The 20,508-nt window shown below is 34.0% G+C and overlaps 1 protein-coding gene across 2 annotated transcripts in view; it reads right to left on the bottom strand.

Annotated features, from left to right (window-relative positions):
- Positions 1-2,864: 2,864 nt before the first annotated feature.
- SNX16 (sorting nexin 16) overlaps positions 2,865-20,508 on the bottom strand; it is a 42,797-nt gene continuing 25,153 nt past the window's right edge. For both annotated transcript variants that reach the window (XM_023227815.1, XM_023227814.2), the window contains 4 exons: positions 18,743-18,812; positions 6,348-6,484; positions 5,636-5,755; positions 2,865-4,876 (listed from right to left, as the gene is read on the bottom strand). In XM_023227815.1, the coding sequence (XP_023083583.1) occupies positions 4,780-4,876; positions 5,636-5,755; positions 6,348-6,484; positions 18,743-18,812 (424 nt within the window). In that variant the 3' untranslated portion in view covers positions 2,865-4,779. The remainder of the gene's footprint in view (positions 4,877-5,635; positions 5,756-6,347; positions 6,485-18,742; positions 18,813-20,508) is intronic.

Raw genomic sequence — 20,508 nt, forward strand, 5'->3', positions numbered from 1 at the left:
CTCATGTTTGCAGATGGTTGCCATAGGAGCTCTGAACATCATCTGAGATCAAAATGAGAGGAAGGGGGAAAGGCTGTATCAGCAGCATGCTTGCCTTATGGGAACAGACTTCCCAGAAGCTACCAGCAGACTTCCATTTATCTCATTGGTCGTAACTGTGACAGGCTCAAAGCTAACTGCAAGTGCAGCTGCAAAAACAAGTATTTAGTTTTTCTCATTCCTATCTAAGAGGTGGCAAAGCAGAAGAGGAATATAAGTATCTGTAGTGTTAGCCAGTAAACAGTCTGCTATTCAAAGGAACTGTTATAGAAGCATGGATTAGCAGATCAGCTAATTCTAGAGTCCTCCAGAGTCATAGGCTTAATAACCCAAATGCAGGGCTTTACATTTCACACCTGAATCACTATTTGACTACTGCTAATGCCTTTGATTACAAATAGCTAGGCTGCAAACATTATTTAAGGTCTATAATTCCTCTCACCATGTCTACTATAATAAAACATTATTGAGTATACATTGGTTGCATTGCTTGTTATTTTATGTTGAGATGACACTGATCTAATTTTCTCTAATTATATACCTAAGAAAGTGACAAGTGAGGTCTGTTCTAATTTGAGGCTGAAAACCATGATCGTGACTTCAGGCTGTGCTCTAGTCAAAAATCCACCTATAGCTTACCATTAGCTAGCATTTCTAAGTGCATTCCATATTATTCAGTGATCTTTCAAGGCAGTTTTTTGTTTTTTGTTTTTTTTAATAGTATTTTGCTCTGATGCCCGGGCTGGAGGGCAATGGTGCAGTCACAGCTCACTGCAGCCTCAACTCTGGTGCTCAGGTGATTCTTCCACCTCAGGAGCTGGGACTACAGGCATAGGCCACCATATCTGACTAGTTTTTTGTAGGGATGGAGTTTCTCCATGCATGCTACCCAGGCTGGTCTCCTGAGCTCAAGCAATTTCACCCAGCTCGGCCTCCCAAAGTGTTGGAATTACAGGCATGAGCCACCGCACCTGGCCCCCAAAATATGTATGTTCTAATAGAACTAAAATAGGGAAAAAAATGGAAGAAGATAAAAAATAAAGTCATGATTACAACAGAAAAGCATAACCATACAACTGAACTACAATTTGGCCTAGAACTGCCCAAAAGAGAAAGAGGAGCAACAAAGAGAGCTGCCCAAAAGACAGAGAGCAACCAAAAGACTCTTTAAGGTGAAAACAAATCCCAAATGCCCATCAGTGATAGACTGGATAAAGAAAATGTGGCACATATACACCATGGGATACTATGCAGCCATAAAAAAAGGGTGAGTTTATGTTCTTTGCAGGGACATGAAGCTGGAAACTAATTCTCAGCAAACACAGGAACAGAAAACGAAACACTGCATGTTCTCACTCATAAGTGGGAGTTGAACAATGAGAACACATGGACACATGGAGGGGAACATCACACACTGAGGTCTGTCGAGGGGTGGGAGGCTAGGGGGTGATAGCATTAGGAGAAATACCTAATGTAGATGATGGATTGAGGGGTGCAGCAAACCACCATAGCACGTGTATACCTATGTAACAAACCTGCACGTTCTGCATGTGTATTCCAGAACTTAAAGTATAATAAAAATAAAATAAAAAACCACTAATAGAAAAAAGAGAGAAAAACAAATTAGGCTGGTTGCAGTGGCTCACACCTGTAATCCCAGCACTTTGGGAGGTCGAGGCAGGTGGATCACCTGAGGTCAGGAATTTCAGACTAGCCTGACCAATATGGTGAAACCCTGTCTCTACTAAAAATACAAAAATTAGTTGGACATGGTGATGTGCACCTGTAGTCCCAGTGACACGGGAGGCTGAGACAGGAGAATTGTTTGAACCTGGGAGGTGGAGGCTGCAGTGAGCCAAGATTGTGCCACTGCACTACAGCCTGGGCGACAGAGTGACTTCGTCTCAAAAAAAGACCAAAAAAAAAAAAAAAAAAAAAAACCCGAAAAACAACAAAGAAAAAAAACCCCACACTACCTCCACTGAAAATCAACTCTTTAGGAGAAACACATATTTTGCTGAGATCAAGACCCAAGAGAACTTTCTCCTATGGGTCTTCATAAAAGGCACACTATGTGATATATTTAATAGTAGCCATTAGCCTTAAAAACACATGTCTTGAAAATATGTTTCGATGACTGTGTTTGTTATTAGGAGCCAACAGCATAGAAACAAAGTGTAATGCAGTAACAGTAATTCTGTGAAGAGCCAAAATGTGGATCACATATGTAGCTCTCTGAAGATTTCCTAGAGGATAAAATTTAGGTTCCTCTCTCTGCTAGTTGGGAATACAAACTTGTCTTATCATAATCCCCAAACTCATATGTTTCTATAAGTAATAAAATCCATTTCAAAACCAAATTATTTTTTATATCTAAAGCCACTGTTCCCTTTTAATATCACAGACTGAACTAGACTACATAATTTATCTAAGCATGGTTTTCTAAATAAATGTGCTGTAAATGGCTGATCTCAGTGTAGTAGATACATTTTAAAATGCTGTCTTATGGTTGTACTAACTATATGTAAACTTATTTTTAAAAGGTTAAGTTAAAAGATTGTCCACAAAAATGTTATGTTTCAGTTGCATTCAATTTTTAAAATTATTAATACAGGTTATGTTAAAGTGCATTGCACCTATTCACAAAGACTTTCAAAAAATGATCAGCAACATAAAGTGTAAACCTAAAAAGAAAATCAGACTCATTCCACATCTGTGAAATTCACCACTTAAATATAATTCAATTTACAATAATTGTAAAAGATAGGGAGAATATAGAAAATGGAGGGGGAAAACGGTATTCAACATATGAACAACACTGCTACTGTTGTAGTGAAAAAATAATTTATTAAATGAACATAATACTGGGAGTAAAATACATTACAAAAGTAAAAAAAAGTAAATTATAAATATAAATAATAGTGGTTTACCTAATTAACAGATTTTTTTCTTCATCCTTGCAGAACTTTAAATACAATCTTCCAAAAACCCAGATTGAAAAAGTGGGTGGTTCACTTTAGAACAGACAGGCAACACTATAATATCTAGAATTTGGCAAAGATCTGTTATATAAGATTCAGAATTGTACTGATTAAATGATTGTTCTTTTTAAGCCTTTTGCAAGTCTAGAATAGTAATTTTAATAAATAAGCAGATCAACTTGTTATATTCATTTCTGTCTCTAAGGATAGCAAACATATTTCTAATATACATTGTGAAAAATATTCTGAGAGCATACCTGTGCACTTTGATAAAGTCTAAACATTTTTAGTTATTTGGTAAAAAGTTATCTCCTTTTTACTCCAAAGGTTAACAGCCATTGGATGTGTTGATATATGTCAGTAGAATTTTAAACAGCCACACCTTAATATATACATCAAGATACTGATAAACTTTTAGATAGTAAAGAAAAAAATGGAGGTTGTTATTCTACTTCTCCAGTAAATTTCCCTCAGTTTTTAGAAAGCATACTGACTGGGAATGCAAAATGCCAGCATGATTACAATGCATATTAACAGCAATATGCAAAACAGTGAAAACGGAAAATAAATAACTTCACACTATAAAAATGAAACAAGGCACTTTCAATGACTGTACACAAAGCTGAAATAAACAAACATTTTTTCATAAAGCTGACTCATAGACCCTAGGAGACTTTTGTAGAAAGTGAAATAGTAAAGGCACTACATAATTCTTTCTCCTAACTCTACTTACCAAAGAAATCCACCAATTAAACTTGGCACAAAAGAGTTTAATGATCATAAAGTGCATCACTTGGCTAAATATATTAAAAAGAAAATCAGTCATAATACAGTATAATAACATCTTCACATAAATAGAAATAAAAATGCAATGTCAGGAGTCAAGCCAGTTAGGAACTTTGCAGTATATATGGCTTCTTTTTTTTTTTGTATAAGCCCCTATTTATATAGAATCTATATTTTCAAAAGAATATGCCTTAACAAAAGGAGGTAGTATTCTGAAAAAGGCAAACTCACTAAATCTAGGTAGAGACAAAGATTATGTGGAAACTAAACAAATGCAACATATTAATAACCATGACACTTATTAAAGTATTTTGACATTAATGAATCAGCTTTTAAAATCAAGGCTTTCTTATCATGTTAGCTATACGATTACAGCTCTTTCAAGTAGTTTTCCTTTGGTACTAGAAAGTCATTTTTTTTTTCTAAAGAGCATTAACATTTCAAATAAGCAAATTTTATTTAGAGATGGTAAACATGTAAACATTAAAAACTCAACTAAATTTTATCTTTACTATGATGGTCACCGATTTAAACCATTAATGAAAATATGTCATGTCAGAGATATAAAGAAGAATATATCACCCAGATAGTAACATGCAATTAATTTCCATTTGATTAATATAATTGGTGATTTAACACACATACATATATACACAGTAGTTTGGAGCAATATATAGGCAAAACACCATAATAATTTATGCACAGTATTTAAGAATGTGGGCCTTGATAACAGAATTCCAACAAGATTTTTTTTTTTAGTGTATTAAATATAATTCGATAAAATACAATTAAAAGCAGCAGTGAATATATTTCCTATCTCAATAACTTAAAAAAATTCTTTATGTAAACTTCATACATGTGCATTCTTGCTCTTTTCTATATGTTTTGCAGTTCTTTTTTTCTTTTAAAATAGTATTTGCCACTCTTCTAAATTTGCTGAATAGTCTAAATGGAGGGAACCGCTTGTGATATATTAGTCTTCTTCAGTATCACATGCCACTTCTGCTACTTCTATATCTGATACAGCATTTTCAGGTTCACTAACACTTAAGCATGGTTTATTATCAGCTCTGCAAAAAAAAAAAAAAAAAAGCAACGTGTCAATGACAGGATTGGATGCATGCTATTATTTCATTTCACTATTACCTTTAAAAATCTTCTACCTTATAGAAAGAATATTTACATACTTAGTGTAAAAGTATTTAATGTAAAAGAGTATTTAAACATTCAATCAGAAATTTAATATTTTTAAGTTGTCATTGCCAGGTAAGACCCTTGGAGATAGGTTTTAAACTCTTTCAGCTCTCTGAACTACCATTTACCAATAAAAATCTACTTGGTAATTACCTTTATCTACATAAAATTGTTCTCAGAATTACAGTCGACCATTACCACTAAACTATTAACAATTATCTTGGATTTGTATGCAATAAAAACTCTATGTGCTTTTAAATACATTACCTTTTCATCATTCCTATTAGGTAGGAAGGATAGTTTGCTATTATAGTATCCTATTTTTTGAATGGAAAAAGGGTGATATTGAGGGAGATTAAGGTAATCTGTCAATATTTTAAAAAATAATTAATTATCTGAGTCAGAGGCCAGTTAATGCAGACACAGCTCTACAGTAAGTAATGAGAAAACTTACAGCCTGATGTCAAAGATACTTTTTTAGAAAGAGCCTAAAATATCTCCAATCATTCTCTGCTTGCTTAGTAGATTCATGATACAGTACACTGAGTTCATAAAAAAATACTCTATAGAGTATCAGAATCACTTTCCTCCAATTATTCAAGGAATTAAGTTATTATAAATGAAATATTATGTACCTAGATTCTTCATCCAGGACATCCTGATCAACCTCAAGTGCAGAGGACTTCACCTTTAGGATCTGTTCACCTTCTGTTTCTGACACATCCAGTGATTCTTCAGGTTCTACAGACAATGTTCTAAAAGTATGTTATAGCAACAAGTTATTTTCTATGAACAAAACAGGCATATGTTTAATGTTGTGAATACATGTAGCTATAGCAGTCTTCAGCTGTTAAGGCTTAATGTAGTCACATAACTAATAAACAGCTTACTCTGGAAGTCAACAGAGAAATTAGTAGCTGTGATTAATTTAAAATGACTTTAGCATCAATTCAAGATATGCTGATGAGATGGCAAACTAGAGGTTTCATATGTTGAAAAGTTAGCATAAATGCCTAGAAACTAAAATATCACTTAAATAAAATAATGGTATTCCATTTAATGGTGATTATTTATTTAATAATGATTTAACAATGATTAAAATGAATAATGTTTATCTTGTTGAACAGTTAGTGGCTTATTTTACTGATGTTTCCCATCCTTCAATGTTCAAAATTTATTTAGCAAAATTATGCTAAATAAAGCATACTTTTCCCAATGAAGTATGCCAAAAGCCTACAACTTTCAGAATCAGAAAATTCCTAAATCATATTAAAATATAAAGGGCATTTAGCCCAGAGTATTAAGGGTTGAATTAGTTAGAGTAGAAGTGCAAGTATCACAACACACCTGATTCTGTTCTCTAAAGTGTCTATATGAAGTTGCTTCTCACTGAGCAGTTTCTTTAGTGATTCCATCTCCTTTTGTTTTTCAAGTAGTTCTTTCTGTAAGCGGTAGTTAGTCTCTTCTAAAGTTTCACAGAATGCCTTAAAAAAAAACAACAAACAAAACTAAACACATGCAGAAAAAGAATAAAATTAATTACAAATGCAGTATCTTTCTCAAGGGCATTATTGAAGAGTCAAAGAACATAGATAATCAAAATAAAGTATGAAACTCCAAATGATTTGTTCTCTACCCTCATCTTTTTAGGTCACTGGTATGTTAACTTTCTTAGCCACATCCAGCAGGGGGACATAACTACAAGTTCTTTTTCTTAAGACTTATAGTAGTAAGCTAGTGTGCCTGAAGTGAGTATGTGATATCCCTTTAGTGTAGAACTAGGATAAAAAATAATCAGCAACTACTGCTTTAGTTTTTATTCTCCTTAATCTACTTTTACCTAGTCATACATGATTACACTTAAAAAAAAAACAATTGTGGTTGATTCCATCTGTATTAGCTCAGTAGACATACTACTGTAACAGCATTTTGGTAATATTGACACTTGTGATGCAGTACCAGGATGGTGCAAGAAATGAGGAGTCAGGTACATTTTGTGAAGTGAGTGACAAAAAATGATAGATTCAGGAATAAAGCAAAGAACCTAAAGAGCAAAGCCATTAATAAAAGTCACTCAACAACACAGGAATACATCAAGAAAGATTGTTTCAATCTGGTCTCTAGGTGGGCGAGGTAAAGTCTCTCCTGAAGAATCTAATCTAAAAAGCCTCGTACGGATTTTGGGAAAAATAATGTATCCCAAGGAAGACAAATAAAAACAAACACATACATAAATATAGGATACTGAAATTGCAAATACCAAAATCAAATAGAAGATCTCTAAAACACCAGGAAGACAAACCAGTTAACGATAAAATTGTAGGACAGTAGGGGACTGAGAATAGATGTCATAAAACAGTCTATGTCAAAGGCAGTGGAAAACACTTTAAAGCACTGAGAAAAATAACTATCAAGGTAGAATTCTACACTCAGTTAAATCGCACTTCAGGAATGAGAACAAAATTAAAAGACATTTGAACATCAAAGATCTAAACATTACCAATACACATTCACTGAAAGAACTATTAAATTACATACTTTAAGAAGTAGTTAACTGAACCCCAAAGGAAAGAGAAAGATGAAAGTAGGAATGGTGAGGAATGAAAGTGACAAACACTCAGGTAAATCAAAAGAAACACTGTGTGAAATGATAATGATGGCCAACTTTGAGGAGGGCTGTAAACAATCTGTTTCCAAAATATGAGAACATATGACCATTAAATAAAAGACAATGACTACAGAACTTAAAAACCAAGAGCAGAGAACAAAGAGAAAAACTCATTAAATAACATGAAAGGAAAGAAAGAAGGAAAAAAGCATCTTATAAAGCAGAATAAAAAGCACAAAATAATAAAAATAAATACAAATATATTGGTAATTACCATATATAAAATAAACTCAAAACTTAACAGATTTTTCAGATTGTATTAAAAAAACTATGATGCTTAAAACAGACATATTTAAAATACAAAAGTAGAAACATACTTATCAGGCAACAGACAAATGTTAGTCTTTTCTCCCCTACCAAAAGTTGTAGTTTTCTTAATATCTGACAGAATGCAGTTCAAGATGATAAACATTATTAGGCACAAAGAATCTCTATCTAATAATAAGAGTAATAATTCACCAGGAATATTTTAAATGCATAATTACAAGAAATTGAACACATCCACACCATAAGGGGTAAATTTGACATAACTCTTGGCAATTAATGGATTAAACAAAAAAAGAGTTAAGATTAAAAAAATCTAACAATACAAATTAGTAAGTTTGATCTGATGAACATATATCTGATGGACTCAGAGTCTAACAATTAAGAAAGAAATACATATTCTTTTGAAGCACACATGGAAAATTTAGAAAATTTATCACATATATGCAGATCCCAAAGACTGCAGAACACTGTCAACAATAACCAAGAACTGGTGTCAGAGAGAACATAATCTCTGAAAAAAATGCAAATAGACTAAAAAACAGTCAATAATGTATGAAAAAAAGTGCTTGAAAAATTAAAGAGAATTCTAAATTTATGGAGCAAACAAGATATTATAAGGAACAATATAAGATATGAATGATAATGAAAATATTAAGACTTGTGAGATGCAATTTGACTGTTATATAAAAGAACTGTATAATACTAGAAACAACTGAGAAAGCATCCAATTCAAGAAGTCAAAGAACATACTAAAACCAAGTATAAGAAAGGAATTAAGAGACAGGAAAATAATTTAATCAAGAGAATCAACAAGGCAAAAAATGGTTCTTTGAGAAGACTATTAAAATACACCCAACCCAAGGAAAAAAGACCAGTGGAAACAATAGTGAGATTGAAAGTGGATATATAACTAAAGACAGGTTAAGAGATTTTAAAAAGTCATGTGATACTACTAAGAACAACAGTCTCGCGGTGGCTTATGCCTGTAATCCCAGCACTTTGGGAGGCTGAGGTGGGCGGATCACGAGGTCAGGCGATCAAGACCATCCTGGCTAACATGGTGAAACCCCGTCTCTACTAAAAAATACAATAAAACTAGCCAGGCATGGTGGCGGGCGCCTGTAGTCCCAGCTACTTGGGAGACTGAGGCAGGAGAATGGTGTGAACCCGGGAGGCAGAGCTTGCAGTGAGCAGAGATGGCGCCACTGCACTCCAGCCTGGCGACAGAGCAAGACTCCATCTCAAAAAAGAAAAAAAAAAAAAAGAAAAAAATGTATTTTAAAATCTAAACAAAATGGTCAATTTCTAGAAAAATACAAATTCTCAAAACTGAAACTCCCGCCCCCAAATAATCTGAATACACTACAGACATTAAAGAAACAGAATCAGTTGTTAAAAGTCTACTATAAGACAAACTAAAGAAAATATCAAATCCAGATTGTTTTACAGGTGAATTCTAACAAACGTTTAGGGAACAACCAATACGCATTTATTCAAATGGTTCTGGATAACAGAAAAAGAGGGACTATTCCTTGTTTTATAAAACTGGTATAATTTTGATGCCAGACCCAACCAAGGTCAGTAACAGAAACAAATATTATATATGCCAAAATTCTAAATAAAATCATTACAATTCAAATCCAGTAATTTAAAAAATGCTGAATTTGAGTTAATCTCATAAATGTTTTATCATCTGAAAATCTATGAATGTAATTTACCACACCAATAAAAAAAACCCATATGATCATCTATACAGATGCAAGTGAAAGCATTCACACAGACACATGCATACACACACACACACACACACACACCCCTACAACCTCTTAACGAACTAGAAATAGAACTTCTTTAATCTAAAAACAACAAAGATGATAAACAAATCAACATAACTCACAACTACCACTAGCCTATAGAAACACCATATCCAACAGCAAAATACAGGATCATTTTCATTAAAGTTAGGATGAGAGGAAAAGGATGTCCACCATAATGGCTTCAATTAACGTTGAAAGAACCTATCTAGCAAAATAATACAGAAAAATGAAATGAAAGATATTAAGTATTAGGAAAAAACACATCGTTAATATTGCAGGGGATATGATTACCTATATGGAAAATCCAAACAGATCTATAAACTAATGAGAGAATGAGACATACAAAATAGATATATATAAATCAATAATAAAACCAATAACTTAGAATGCAATAAAAACACCAATTATTTCATCAACAAAAATGATGAGAAATCCTATGGCTTTCCCTAGAAGTTTAAGAAAAAAATGTAAACTTTTATTGAAGAACTTAAAAAAAACCTTCTATATGGAAACATCTATTAATAAGAGGATTCAATACTATAAAGATACTCTTCAAAATTAATAAATAAATGAATTAAAATTCCAAACAAAATGGCAATAGGGTTTTTTCATGGAACTCACGAAGTTGTTCTGAAATCCATATGGAAAAGTGAATAACCAACTTGGAAGAATAAGGGCACCCTTGTTCTGCCAGTTAATAGGATTATTTAATTATAGTACTTAACACAATATAGTACTAGCAGAGGGACGAGACTACTAAAAATGAACTGAGTGGCCGGGCATGGTGGCTCATGCCTGTAATCTCAGCACTTTGGGAGGCTGAGGTGGGCAGATCACCTGAGGTCAGGAGTTCAAGGCCAGCCTGGCCAACATGAAGAAACTCCCCCTCTACTAAAAATACAAAAATTAGCTGGGGGTGGTGGTGCACGCCTGTAATCACAGCTACTCAGGAGGCTGAGGCATGAGAAATCCCTGGAATCTGGGAAGCAGAGGTTGCAGTGAGCCAAGATGGTGCCACTGCACTCCAGCCTGGGTGACAGTGTGAGACTCTGTCTCAAAAAAAAAAAAAAAAAAAAAAAAGAACTGAGTGATCATAAACAGACCTGTTCACACTGAACTATTTAGAATAGAACCATTACTAATCAGTGAGGTAGTGATGAACTTTTAAATAAACGAGGTTGGGATCACTGGTCATCATCCATACAGAAAAAGTTAAATCAATTAAAAGATCCGAGGTCAGCTTGCTCCTTTCTGCCCATGGATGCTGCCGAAGCAGCATCATTAAAGTCTCTCTTCTCCCTGCAGTTATGTCTAAGTCAGTCTCCTAAAGAGCCTGAAGAAGCTGAGGAAGCTCTTCATTGGAGGGTTGAGCTTTGAAACAACTGATGAGAGTCTGAGGAGCCATTTTGAGCAATGGGGAACCCTCACAAACTGTGTGGTAATGAGAGACCCAAACACCAGGCGCTCCAGGGGCTTTGGGTTTGTCACATATGTCACTGTGGGGGAGGTGGATGCAGCCGTGAATGCAAGGCCACAGAAGGTGGATGGAAGAGTTGTGGAACCAAAAAGAGCTGTCTCAAGGGAAGATTCTCAAAGACCAGGTGCCTGCTTAACCGTGAAAAAGATATTTATTGGTGGCATTAAAGACAACACTGAAGAACATCACCTAAGAGATTATTTTGAACAGTGTGGAAAAATGGAAGTGATTGAAATCATGACTGACGAGGCAGTGGCAAGAAAAGGGGCTTTGCCTTTGTAACATTTGACGACCATGACTCTGTGGATAAGACTGTCATTCAGAAATACTATACTGTGAATGGCCACAACTGTGAAGTTAGGAAGCCCTGTAAAAGTAAGAGATAGCTAGTGCTTCATCCAGCCAAAGAGGTGGAAGTGGTTCTGGAAACTTTGGTGGTGGTCATGGGGGTGGTTTCGGTGGGAATGACAACTTTGGTCATGGAGGAAACTTCAGTGGTCATGGTGGCTTTGGTGGCAGCTGTGGTGGTGGTGGATATGGTGGCAGTGGGGATGGCTATAATGGATTTGGTAATGATGGAAGCAATTTTGGAGGTAGTGGAAGCTACAATGATTTTGGCAGTTATAAAAATCAGTCTTCAAATTTTGGATCCATGAAGAGAGGAGGCTTTGGAGGCAGAAGCTCTGGCCCCTATGGTGGTAGAGGCCAATACGTTGCCAAATCATGAAACCAAGGTGGATATGGTGGTTCCAGGAGCAGCAGTAGCTAAGGCAGTGGCAGAAGATTTTAATGAGGAAACAAAGTACTCAGTCGGAGAGGAGAGCCAGAGAAGTAACAGGGAAGCTACAGGTTGCAACAAATTTGTGAACTCAGCCAAGCACAGTGGTGGCAGGGCCTAGCTGCTACGAAGAAGACATGTTTTAGACAAATACTCATGTGCATGGGCAAAAAACTCGACCACTGTATTTCTTACTAATTGTATAACAGGTTATTTTAGTTTCTGTTCTGTAGAAAGTGTAAAGCATTCCAACAAAGGGTTTTAAAGTATGTGTGTATACATATATATATATTTTGCAGACAGGTTGTTGATTGCTAAATGTAATAGTCTGACTGTGACGCTGAATAAGTGTCTTTTTTTTTTTTTTTTTTTAATGTGCTGTGTAAGGTTAGTCTACTCTGAAGCCACCCTGGTAAATTTCCCCAACAGTGTGAAGTTAGAATTCCTTCAGAGTCATGACAGGTTCTATTTGGAATTTATACACAACCTGCTTGGGTGGAGAAGTCATTGTCTTCAGAAACCTTGTTGTAGTTGAACTGATGGTTACTGTTGTGACCTGAAGTTCACCATTAAAAGGGATTATCCAAGCAAAATCGTGGAATTATTGGTTATAAAAATGATTGTTGGCACATCCTATGCAATATATCTAAATTGAATAATGGTACCAGATAAAATTATAGATGGGAATGAAGCTTGTGTATCATCCATTATTAGGTGTAATTAATAAATGATTTAATTCCCTTAAAAAAAAAAAAAAAAAAAGACCTAAGTGTGAAAAGCAAAAGTTTACACTGATGAGGAGGAAATTTAGGAGAAATATTTTTATGTGTTGGTGTGTAGGGAACAACATGAGCGATAGAAAATGTGACAAAGAATGTGGAGCAGGAAATTTACAGAAGTCTCAAACAGCTACTATGGAAGATGCCAGAGCTGGCTGGTAATCAAGAAAATTAGGCTAAAATAATAATAAGATACTATTTTATACCCATCAGACTGACAAAAATTAAAAGATTGACAAATTGTATTAGTGGTGATATAGAGCAAAAGGAAAAAAATATATTGCTGGTAAAAGTACAAACTGCTACAACAAATGCACTCTTTAGCATATGCAGTGAAGCTGAAGAGGAGAATACCTAACAATGAAACAAGTGTATTCCTAGGAAAGTACCTTATATAAATCCTTGGGTTTCTTCCAAGATTGACATCCATCCCTATGAGGGAGGTACCTTAGGAAAGATGTATATAGGAATGGAAACTGTCCTTAGAATAATCATTGGAAGGCAATATTGATATAAATTTCCTTCTGGGATAGAGATCAAACAGTTCCATTAGGACTGGAAAAATCTGCTAACAAGTGATTCTAAGAAAACAGCTTAATTACGTATTACAATTCTCATTGCATTTTAAATCTGCCTTTCTGGGTTTCTCAAACTTAGGAACAAGAAAATTAAGTTCTTAACCTGTAGAATAACTGAAGATTAAAATTTAGGTAGAGGATAGATGGCTTAAGAATTCTGCTTTATTTGTACTTATAATTCATATACAATATTAAAAATTATAATTTTTTAAAATTATAATCTATTCATTAATGCTAATACAGTAAGACCTCATTTCTTCCAATTATATTATCTCCATACAAGTAATATATTTGAATTTTCCCCAAAAAAGGTAGACTAATTTATATCCCTAACCTTAATTCCCTCTTTTAGTACAAGTATATGAGGGGTAGAAATGACTACTTTAAATAGAGAACAGAGAAAAGTAGGTTAAAGATTTGCTGAACTGAGTATCCTTTGAATAAGTTTAATTTTACACTCCAAGAAATGTGGGTTAATAAGTCATTTTGTGATTTTTCTTAAAGTGAGAGGTTGCTTAAGTAAGTCTGCAGACAAAAGAGATACAGATCTCATTAGGTTACTGTAGATTTTACTTTGAAGGAGAGGAGCAAGCACAGAATTTCTTCATTCACTGTTCAAATAAACACATATTTTCAAATACACCTGTAGGAAAATGCATTTATTTTAGAGAAAGAGTCTAGGAGATACATTCCACATTACTCTGTTGAGTATATAAACTTAATATTGCCTTGGTGATTTATTTAAATCAGTGGTTCTACACCAGGAGTGATTTTAAACTCAGAAGACACTTGGTAATGTCTGGAGACATTTTTACTTGTCATGGGTGGGTATGCTATTGGTGTCTAATATGTAAAAGCCAAGGATGCTGCTAAATATTTTCAATGCACAGGTCAGGCTGTGCCCTAGCCATGGCCACCAAAAAGTCATCCAGCTCTAAATGCCAGTATCATGGATGAGAAATCCTAACTCAAATCAGTTAGGATTCCACTCATCCCCTGCCCATTATGATACTTGACTCTTACTAACTAGCATATATTTTGAACTAAGAACACTAAAAAGATATTCAAATTATTATTATTTTTGTAAAAGGGCTAATTTAAAAATTAAAAATGAACTAAAGGCTGTCTTGCAAGAAGAAAGAATACTATACTTTAAAGGAATAAAAATCCTGGAATCCTTGAGCTGGAAAGGAGTGATAAACACTTAGCTTCGTTAGCCCAATGTTCACTTGAAATATAAGTCAATTTTCTAAACAGATTCTGAATTGAAGTGACAAAATGGTAGCCAAAAGCCTTAATGAAACCTAGAAGCAATGATCTAGCCAGGATTTAATAGGGAGTTCTGGAAAACAATATACCTATGGGGCCTTGATAAGCTCTCCACAGATCCTGGGACCACATATCCTAGGACAACAGAGCCCATATACGTGTATAGAATAGGAGATGGGAGAGGATTCAGCAGAAACTAAAATCTATGGCATATCTGAAAATGACCTTAACCTTAAATGCACTCCTTAGACTATATACAGATCCATTACCAGAGTGTAAAAATCGTACTAGTTCGAGGTATATAAGCAAAATTTATGACCAACTGTTGGCTGAACATTAAGCTATGCAGAAACACAAGAAAGCCAGGCTTAAAAATAAAATGAGGAAAAAAACACTGAGAAAAGACACCAGTGACCGCACATTGCTGAGGAGACAAACTTCACAGATTTAGTCAAGTTACTAAACAGACAGACAAAATAATAACAACCACAGGAGGCAGAAACTAAGAGTCAAGAGTTGCTACAGTGTATCACCTAAAACATCTTGTATTCAAAAAAAATGTATAAAACACTCAAAGAAACAAGGTCAATATAAGCATACTCAGGAAAAAAGGCAGTCAGTTGAAGCCATCTCTAAATGGCCCCAAATGTTAGGCATATCAGGCAGTGATTTTTAATGCAACCATTACATACATGAAATACACTAGAAAAAATTGAATTAATGATAAAGATAATGATAATGACTCAACAAATAGCAAAATCTCAATAAACAGAAAGAAGAGTTAAAAAATAAGCAATTGAGAATTCTGGAGTTGAAAAGCACAGTAACTGAAAAACTAACAAGAGGGGCTCAACAGGAGATTTAATATGACCAAAAAATAAATCTGTGAATCTGAAGATCAATAGAAATTTTCCAATCTGAAGATCAGAGAAAAAAACAATTGAAGAAAAATGAACACCACTTCAGAGACATTTTGCACAACATAGGGTGTACAAATATACAAGTAATGAGAGTCCTAGAAGGAGAAGGCAGAGAAAAAGGGAGTGAAAAAGTATTTGAAGAAATAATGGCTAACAAATTCCAAAGTTTGATAAAAAACATTAATCTGCCAAGTCCAAAAAGCTCAATGAAGCCAAAGCATGAGAAACAAAAAGAGATCCACATCCCAATACATCATAATCAAACTGCTGAAAGTCAAACAAACAGAATATCTTGAAAGCAGCAACGGCAAAAAGGCTCATCATGCACATGGAAACAATATAATTAAAGGTTGATTTTTTTTTTCTCAGAAATAATAGAGGCCAGAAGGCAGTGGAATGACACATTCAAAGTGCTGGAAGAAAAAAATCTGTCAGTAAAACTATCTTTCAAAAATGATCATTTCCAGATAAACAAAGACTGGGAATTTGTTGCTAGCAGTTCTGTCTTACAAGAAAAACTAAAGGAAGATTATGAGCCTGAAAGGAAGTGATACCAGATGATCACATCAATCTACAGGAACAAATGAAGACGGCCAGAAATAGTAAACATGTGGATTAAATAAAATAATCTATGAAATATATTTTCCCATTTCTTAAGTTCTTTAAAGCACAGAAGATTGTATAAAGAAATAATTATTGCACTGTATTGTTAGGTTTATAAGATATACGTAAACTAGATAACAATAGCAACACAAAGAAAGAGGGAGGAAATGGAGATATATTGGAGCCAAGTTTATATTTCACTGAAATATAATACCTTGAGCAGTCACTGAAAAATAAGAAAAAGTAAAAAATTCTATAGAAGAATCAAAATGGCATACTAAAAATTATTTTACACAAGATAAAAGGAGGAACAGGATGGAGACAGAGAAACAGAAAACAAATTGCAAAATGGCAGATGTAAAAGACAGATGTCAGAAAGAACAAAAGATCAAGACCCAATTACACGCTATGTAGAAGGGATGGATCTCGGGTTGAAAGATACAAACAGACTGAAAGTAAAAGAATGGGAAAAGATATGCTATGCAAACAGTAATGATAATACAGTTGCAGTAAACAAGACAGTATCATACTGGCACAGGGACAGGAAAACAGATCAATAGATAGAATTAAGACTCTAGAAACAAACCCTTCTTTTCATGGTCATTTGATTTCCGACAGAAGTGTCAAACAAAAGGAACTAAAAAAAATTAAGATACATATAGGAACTCAAGTCCCTTACTTAACACCTTATAAAAAATTAACCCAAAACAGACCATAAACCTAACTGTAAGAGCTAAAATATAAAATTAAAAAGAATGAGAAAATATTTGTAACGTTGGGTTAGGCAAAGAGTTTTTATAATATAATAGTAAAAGCATAAGCCATTTTAAAAAGTGATAAACTTCATTAAAATTAAAAACTTTTGCACTTCAAAGAATGCCATTAAGAGGATGAAAAGACACCTACAGACTGGAAGAAAATATCTACAAATTATATCTCTGATAAAGGATTAATATCTAAAGTAAAGATTTTATAACTGAATAAGATAAACAGTTCAAGTTTTAAAAAAATGGGCAAGATGTGAACAAACATTTCATTGAAGAAAACATGAATGGCTAAAAAGCATGTGACATGATGATCAATATCAAAAAATCTTTAGAAACATGAAAATTAAAGCTATAATGAAATATCAATACCTATCCAAGAGAATGGCTATAATCCAAAAGAGAGATAATATCAAATGTTTGTGAGGACATAGAGAAACTGGAACTCTCGTACAGTACAAGTGAGAATGTAATACAGCAACTTTCAAAAACTTTATCGGTTTCTTTAAAAAGTTAAACTTGTTACATGATCAAACACTTCTACTCTCAGGGAAGTAGAATTTCTCAGTCCATGAGAAATAAAAACATATGTTCATACAGAACATTATATGAAATTGTTCATAGCATTACTCATAATATCACAAAACTGGAAACAATCCAAGTATCCCTCAACGGGTGACTGCATAAACAAAATCTGGTATATGCAAACAATGAAAAATCATTCAGTAATGAAGTAGTTATAGAGGATAACATGGAATACCCTAAAAAGCATGCTAAGTGAAATAAATCAGGTGTAAAACATTATAATACTATATATTAGGCAGACTATATATATAAAAGTTATGTATATGGTAAACTAATACATATACACAAACACACATTGTATGATTTTATTTATATGAAATATCCAGAAAGGGCAAATGTAGAGAATGAAAGCAGATCAGTGGTTGCCTTGGGCTGGAACTGCAGACTGATTGCAAAATGGCTTACAGGAATTCTTTTTGAGATGATGAAAATATTCTAAAATTGGGTTACAGTGATGATGGTGTTAACTGCTCTATAAATTTACTAAAAAGTATAAAATTTTACCTTTTCAGTAGAATAGCAAACAACAAATTATTGAATATTATGGATGAAAATCTTATTCCAATAAAGCTGTTTTAAAAAAGGCCATAGCATTCAATCTAACACAAAGAACTGACTCAGCTTGAATGAAAAACATCACAAACTTACCAATTAAATCTGTTCCATTTAAATACCATTAAACATTTGGGGAAAAAACTTGCACAAAATCCTAGGTAATCTACTATTACCAAATCTGTTTTGTGAATCTAGGCTATTGCTCCAAGAAATAGGACACTTTAACACGTCAATTAATGTAATTTGAGAAGCATCAGGCATGAGCTAAACCACTAACAAGACAATCACTCCTACCCCTGAAGTTTTAAATTTGATTTTAGCTGTAGGTTCCTTATTTTGACACTCAAATGGAAGAAAATTCAGTTTGCACATAGTATTATTAAATATAAAAAGGTTCCCCAAATCATTTTATTTTGAAACAGTAAAAATAAATAATGTGGGATTTAATTTTAGAGCTTTATTGCCTATATGACATGTATGAATTTTTACTTTTTCCTTGAACTGAGTCTATGTATTTCAATGAAAGAAACCTTTGACTCAAACATTGAAAGCTTTCTGTGCAAAACTACCATAGCCTGAAATTATAACATTTTGCTGTTTGCTATTCCATTCAAGAAACAATGTAGTTATTGTACTGTATTATTTGTTCCTCTTTTCATGTGCTATATAATACAGCACTTACCCTGCTTTCTTCTAGGCTATCAAATGGACCCGGTGGATCATCCAAACAAAGAAATTCTCTCACTGCAAGGCTTTTCAAAGGAAAAAAAAATTATCTGAAGCACAAATAAGTTTGCAAAAGACAGCAAAAAGTAAAAGTTACTTTGAAGCAATACAGTGTTTTAAACAAGTTGGTTATGTGCTTTCATACAAGTAACTAAATATAAATATAAAACTATAGAAGATGCAAAGATCTTAAGGTGTTTTCTAAGATCTTAGAACCTAAATATCACAAATTTATTGTTACATACAAACTATAGGACATAAAACATACTTCACAATAATGGTTCAAGAGACCAACATAGTGAATAGCCTCTTTATGATTTTCAAAGAAATATTAGTCTGAACTAGTCTAGCAGTCATTATCCTTTTATGAATAAATCCAATTTCTAATTTATACCTCACTTGTTTTTGTTTCAGTAGATGCTTCTAAAGTGACTGAAAAGCATTTATTCTCAAACAAGTTAAAGACTGACCTTGCAATCATGTTTATTATATTAATTTCCTTAAATATTTTCCCCAGATAGTTCGAGAGAAAAAATTCTAACCATCCTATCTCTAAATGACCACAAATTTTAAAATTATTATTAAAAAATAATAATATTGTTATGCTTATACTTTGCTATTATCAGAGAAACAGGTTAAGGAGGTAGACAACCAAAATTCCTTATAATAAAAATGCCTCCCTGCCTTTCTAAAAAGCAATTTTGGACTGAGAGACAATTCTATGTACACATCAAAATATAAATGTGGATCCTTATTTTAGATTTGCAAAATAAAATCTTTACAAATTTCCTTTCACAAAGGTTTTTTTTTTTTTTTTTTTTTAAAGACCAAGTCTCGCACTGTTGCCCAGGCTGAAGTCTGGAGGGCAGTGATGTGATCTCGGCTCACTGCAACCTCTGCTTCCTGGGTTCAAGCGATTCTCCTGTGTCAGCCTTCCAAGTAGTTGGTATTACAGGCTCCCATCACCACGCCCAGCTAATTTTTGTATTTTTAGTAGAGACAGGGTTTCTCCATATTGGCCAGGCTGGTCTCCAACTCCTGACCTCGGGTGATCCGCTCGACTCAGCTTCCCAAAGTGCTGGGGTTACAGACGCAAGCCACTATGCCCAGCCAGATTCTTGATATACTACACAGGGGATGTCAACTTATTCTGAAAAGGGAATGAGGCTTTTGGGATCAGATTAGGCCAGACAGTTTGATGATGTCAGGAGGTGTCCATGAAGAGATAAATGGAATTTTACATATCCTATTGTATTTAATATGCTCACATATTCAACTGCATTTAATTTTCACAATCATGTAAGATTCGATATGTATTGGATCTCCATTTCACAAATGATACCAAATTTCAGAGAGGTGAAATTACTTGCCTATTGTCAAAAGGTGCAGGTGGTAGAGCTGTACCTTCAATCTGTTCCCTGAGTGTGAATATGTGTCCTTTTCTACCTTTAAATTCTTTTGCCTTATGCTTTGGTTTATTTGGATTCTCCTTGCTGGACACTTCTCTCTGAAAATATTCGATTTATCTGCATCCCTCTCTAGTCGTGGCCTCTAGTAGAACACTGCAGTTGGTCTGATAGCACAGAGTAGAACAAGGTCTTCTGATGTAGATATTATACTTCTATCCACCCATTATTTATACTGGGGCACCTGCTATTACATACAAATGACTCCTAGGAAATCAATTGATCTGGGATTGAGAGGTCAAATTTGTATGAAACC

Source organism: Piliocolobus tephrosceles, chromosome 7 (genome assembly GCF_002776525.5).
Source record: "Piliocolobus tephrosceles isolate RC106 chromosome 7, ASM277652v3, whole genome shotgun sequence".
NCBI classification, from domain to species: domain Eukaryota; kingdom Metazoa; phylum Chordata; class Mammalia; order Primates; family Cercopithecidae; genus Piliocolobus; species Piliocolobus tephrosceles.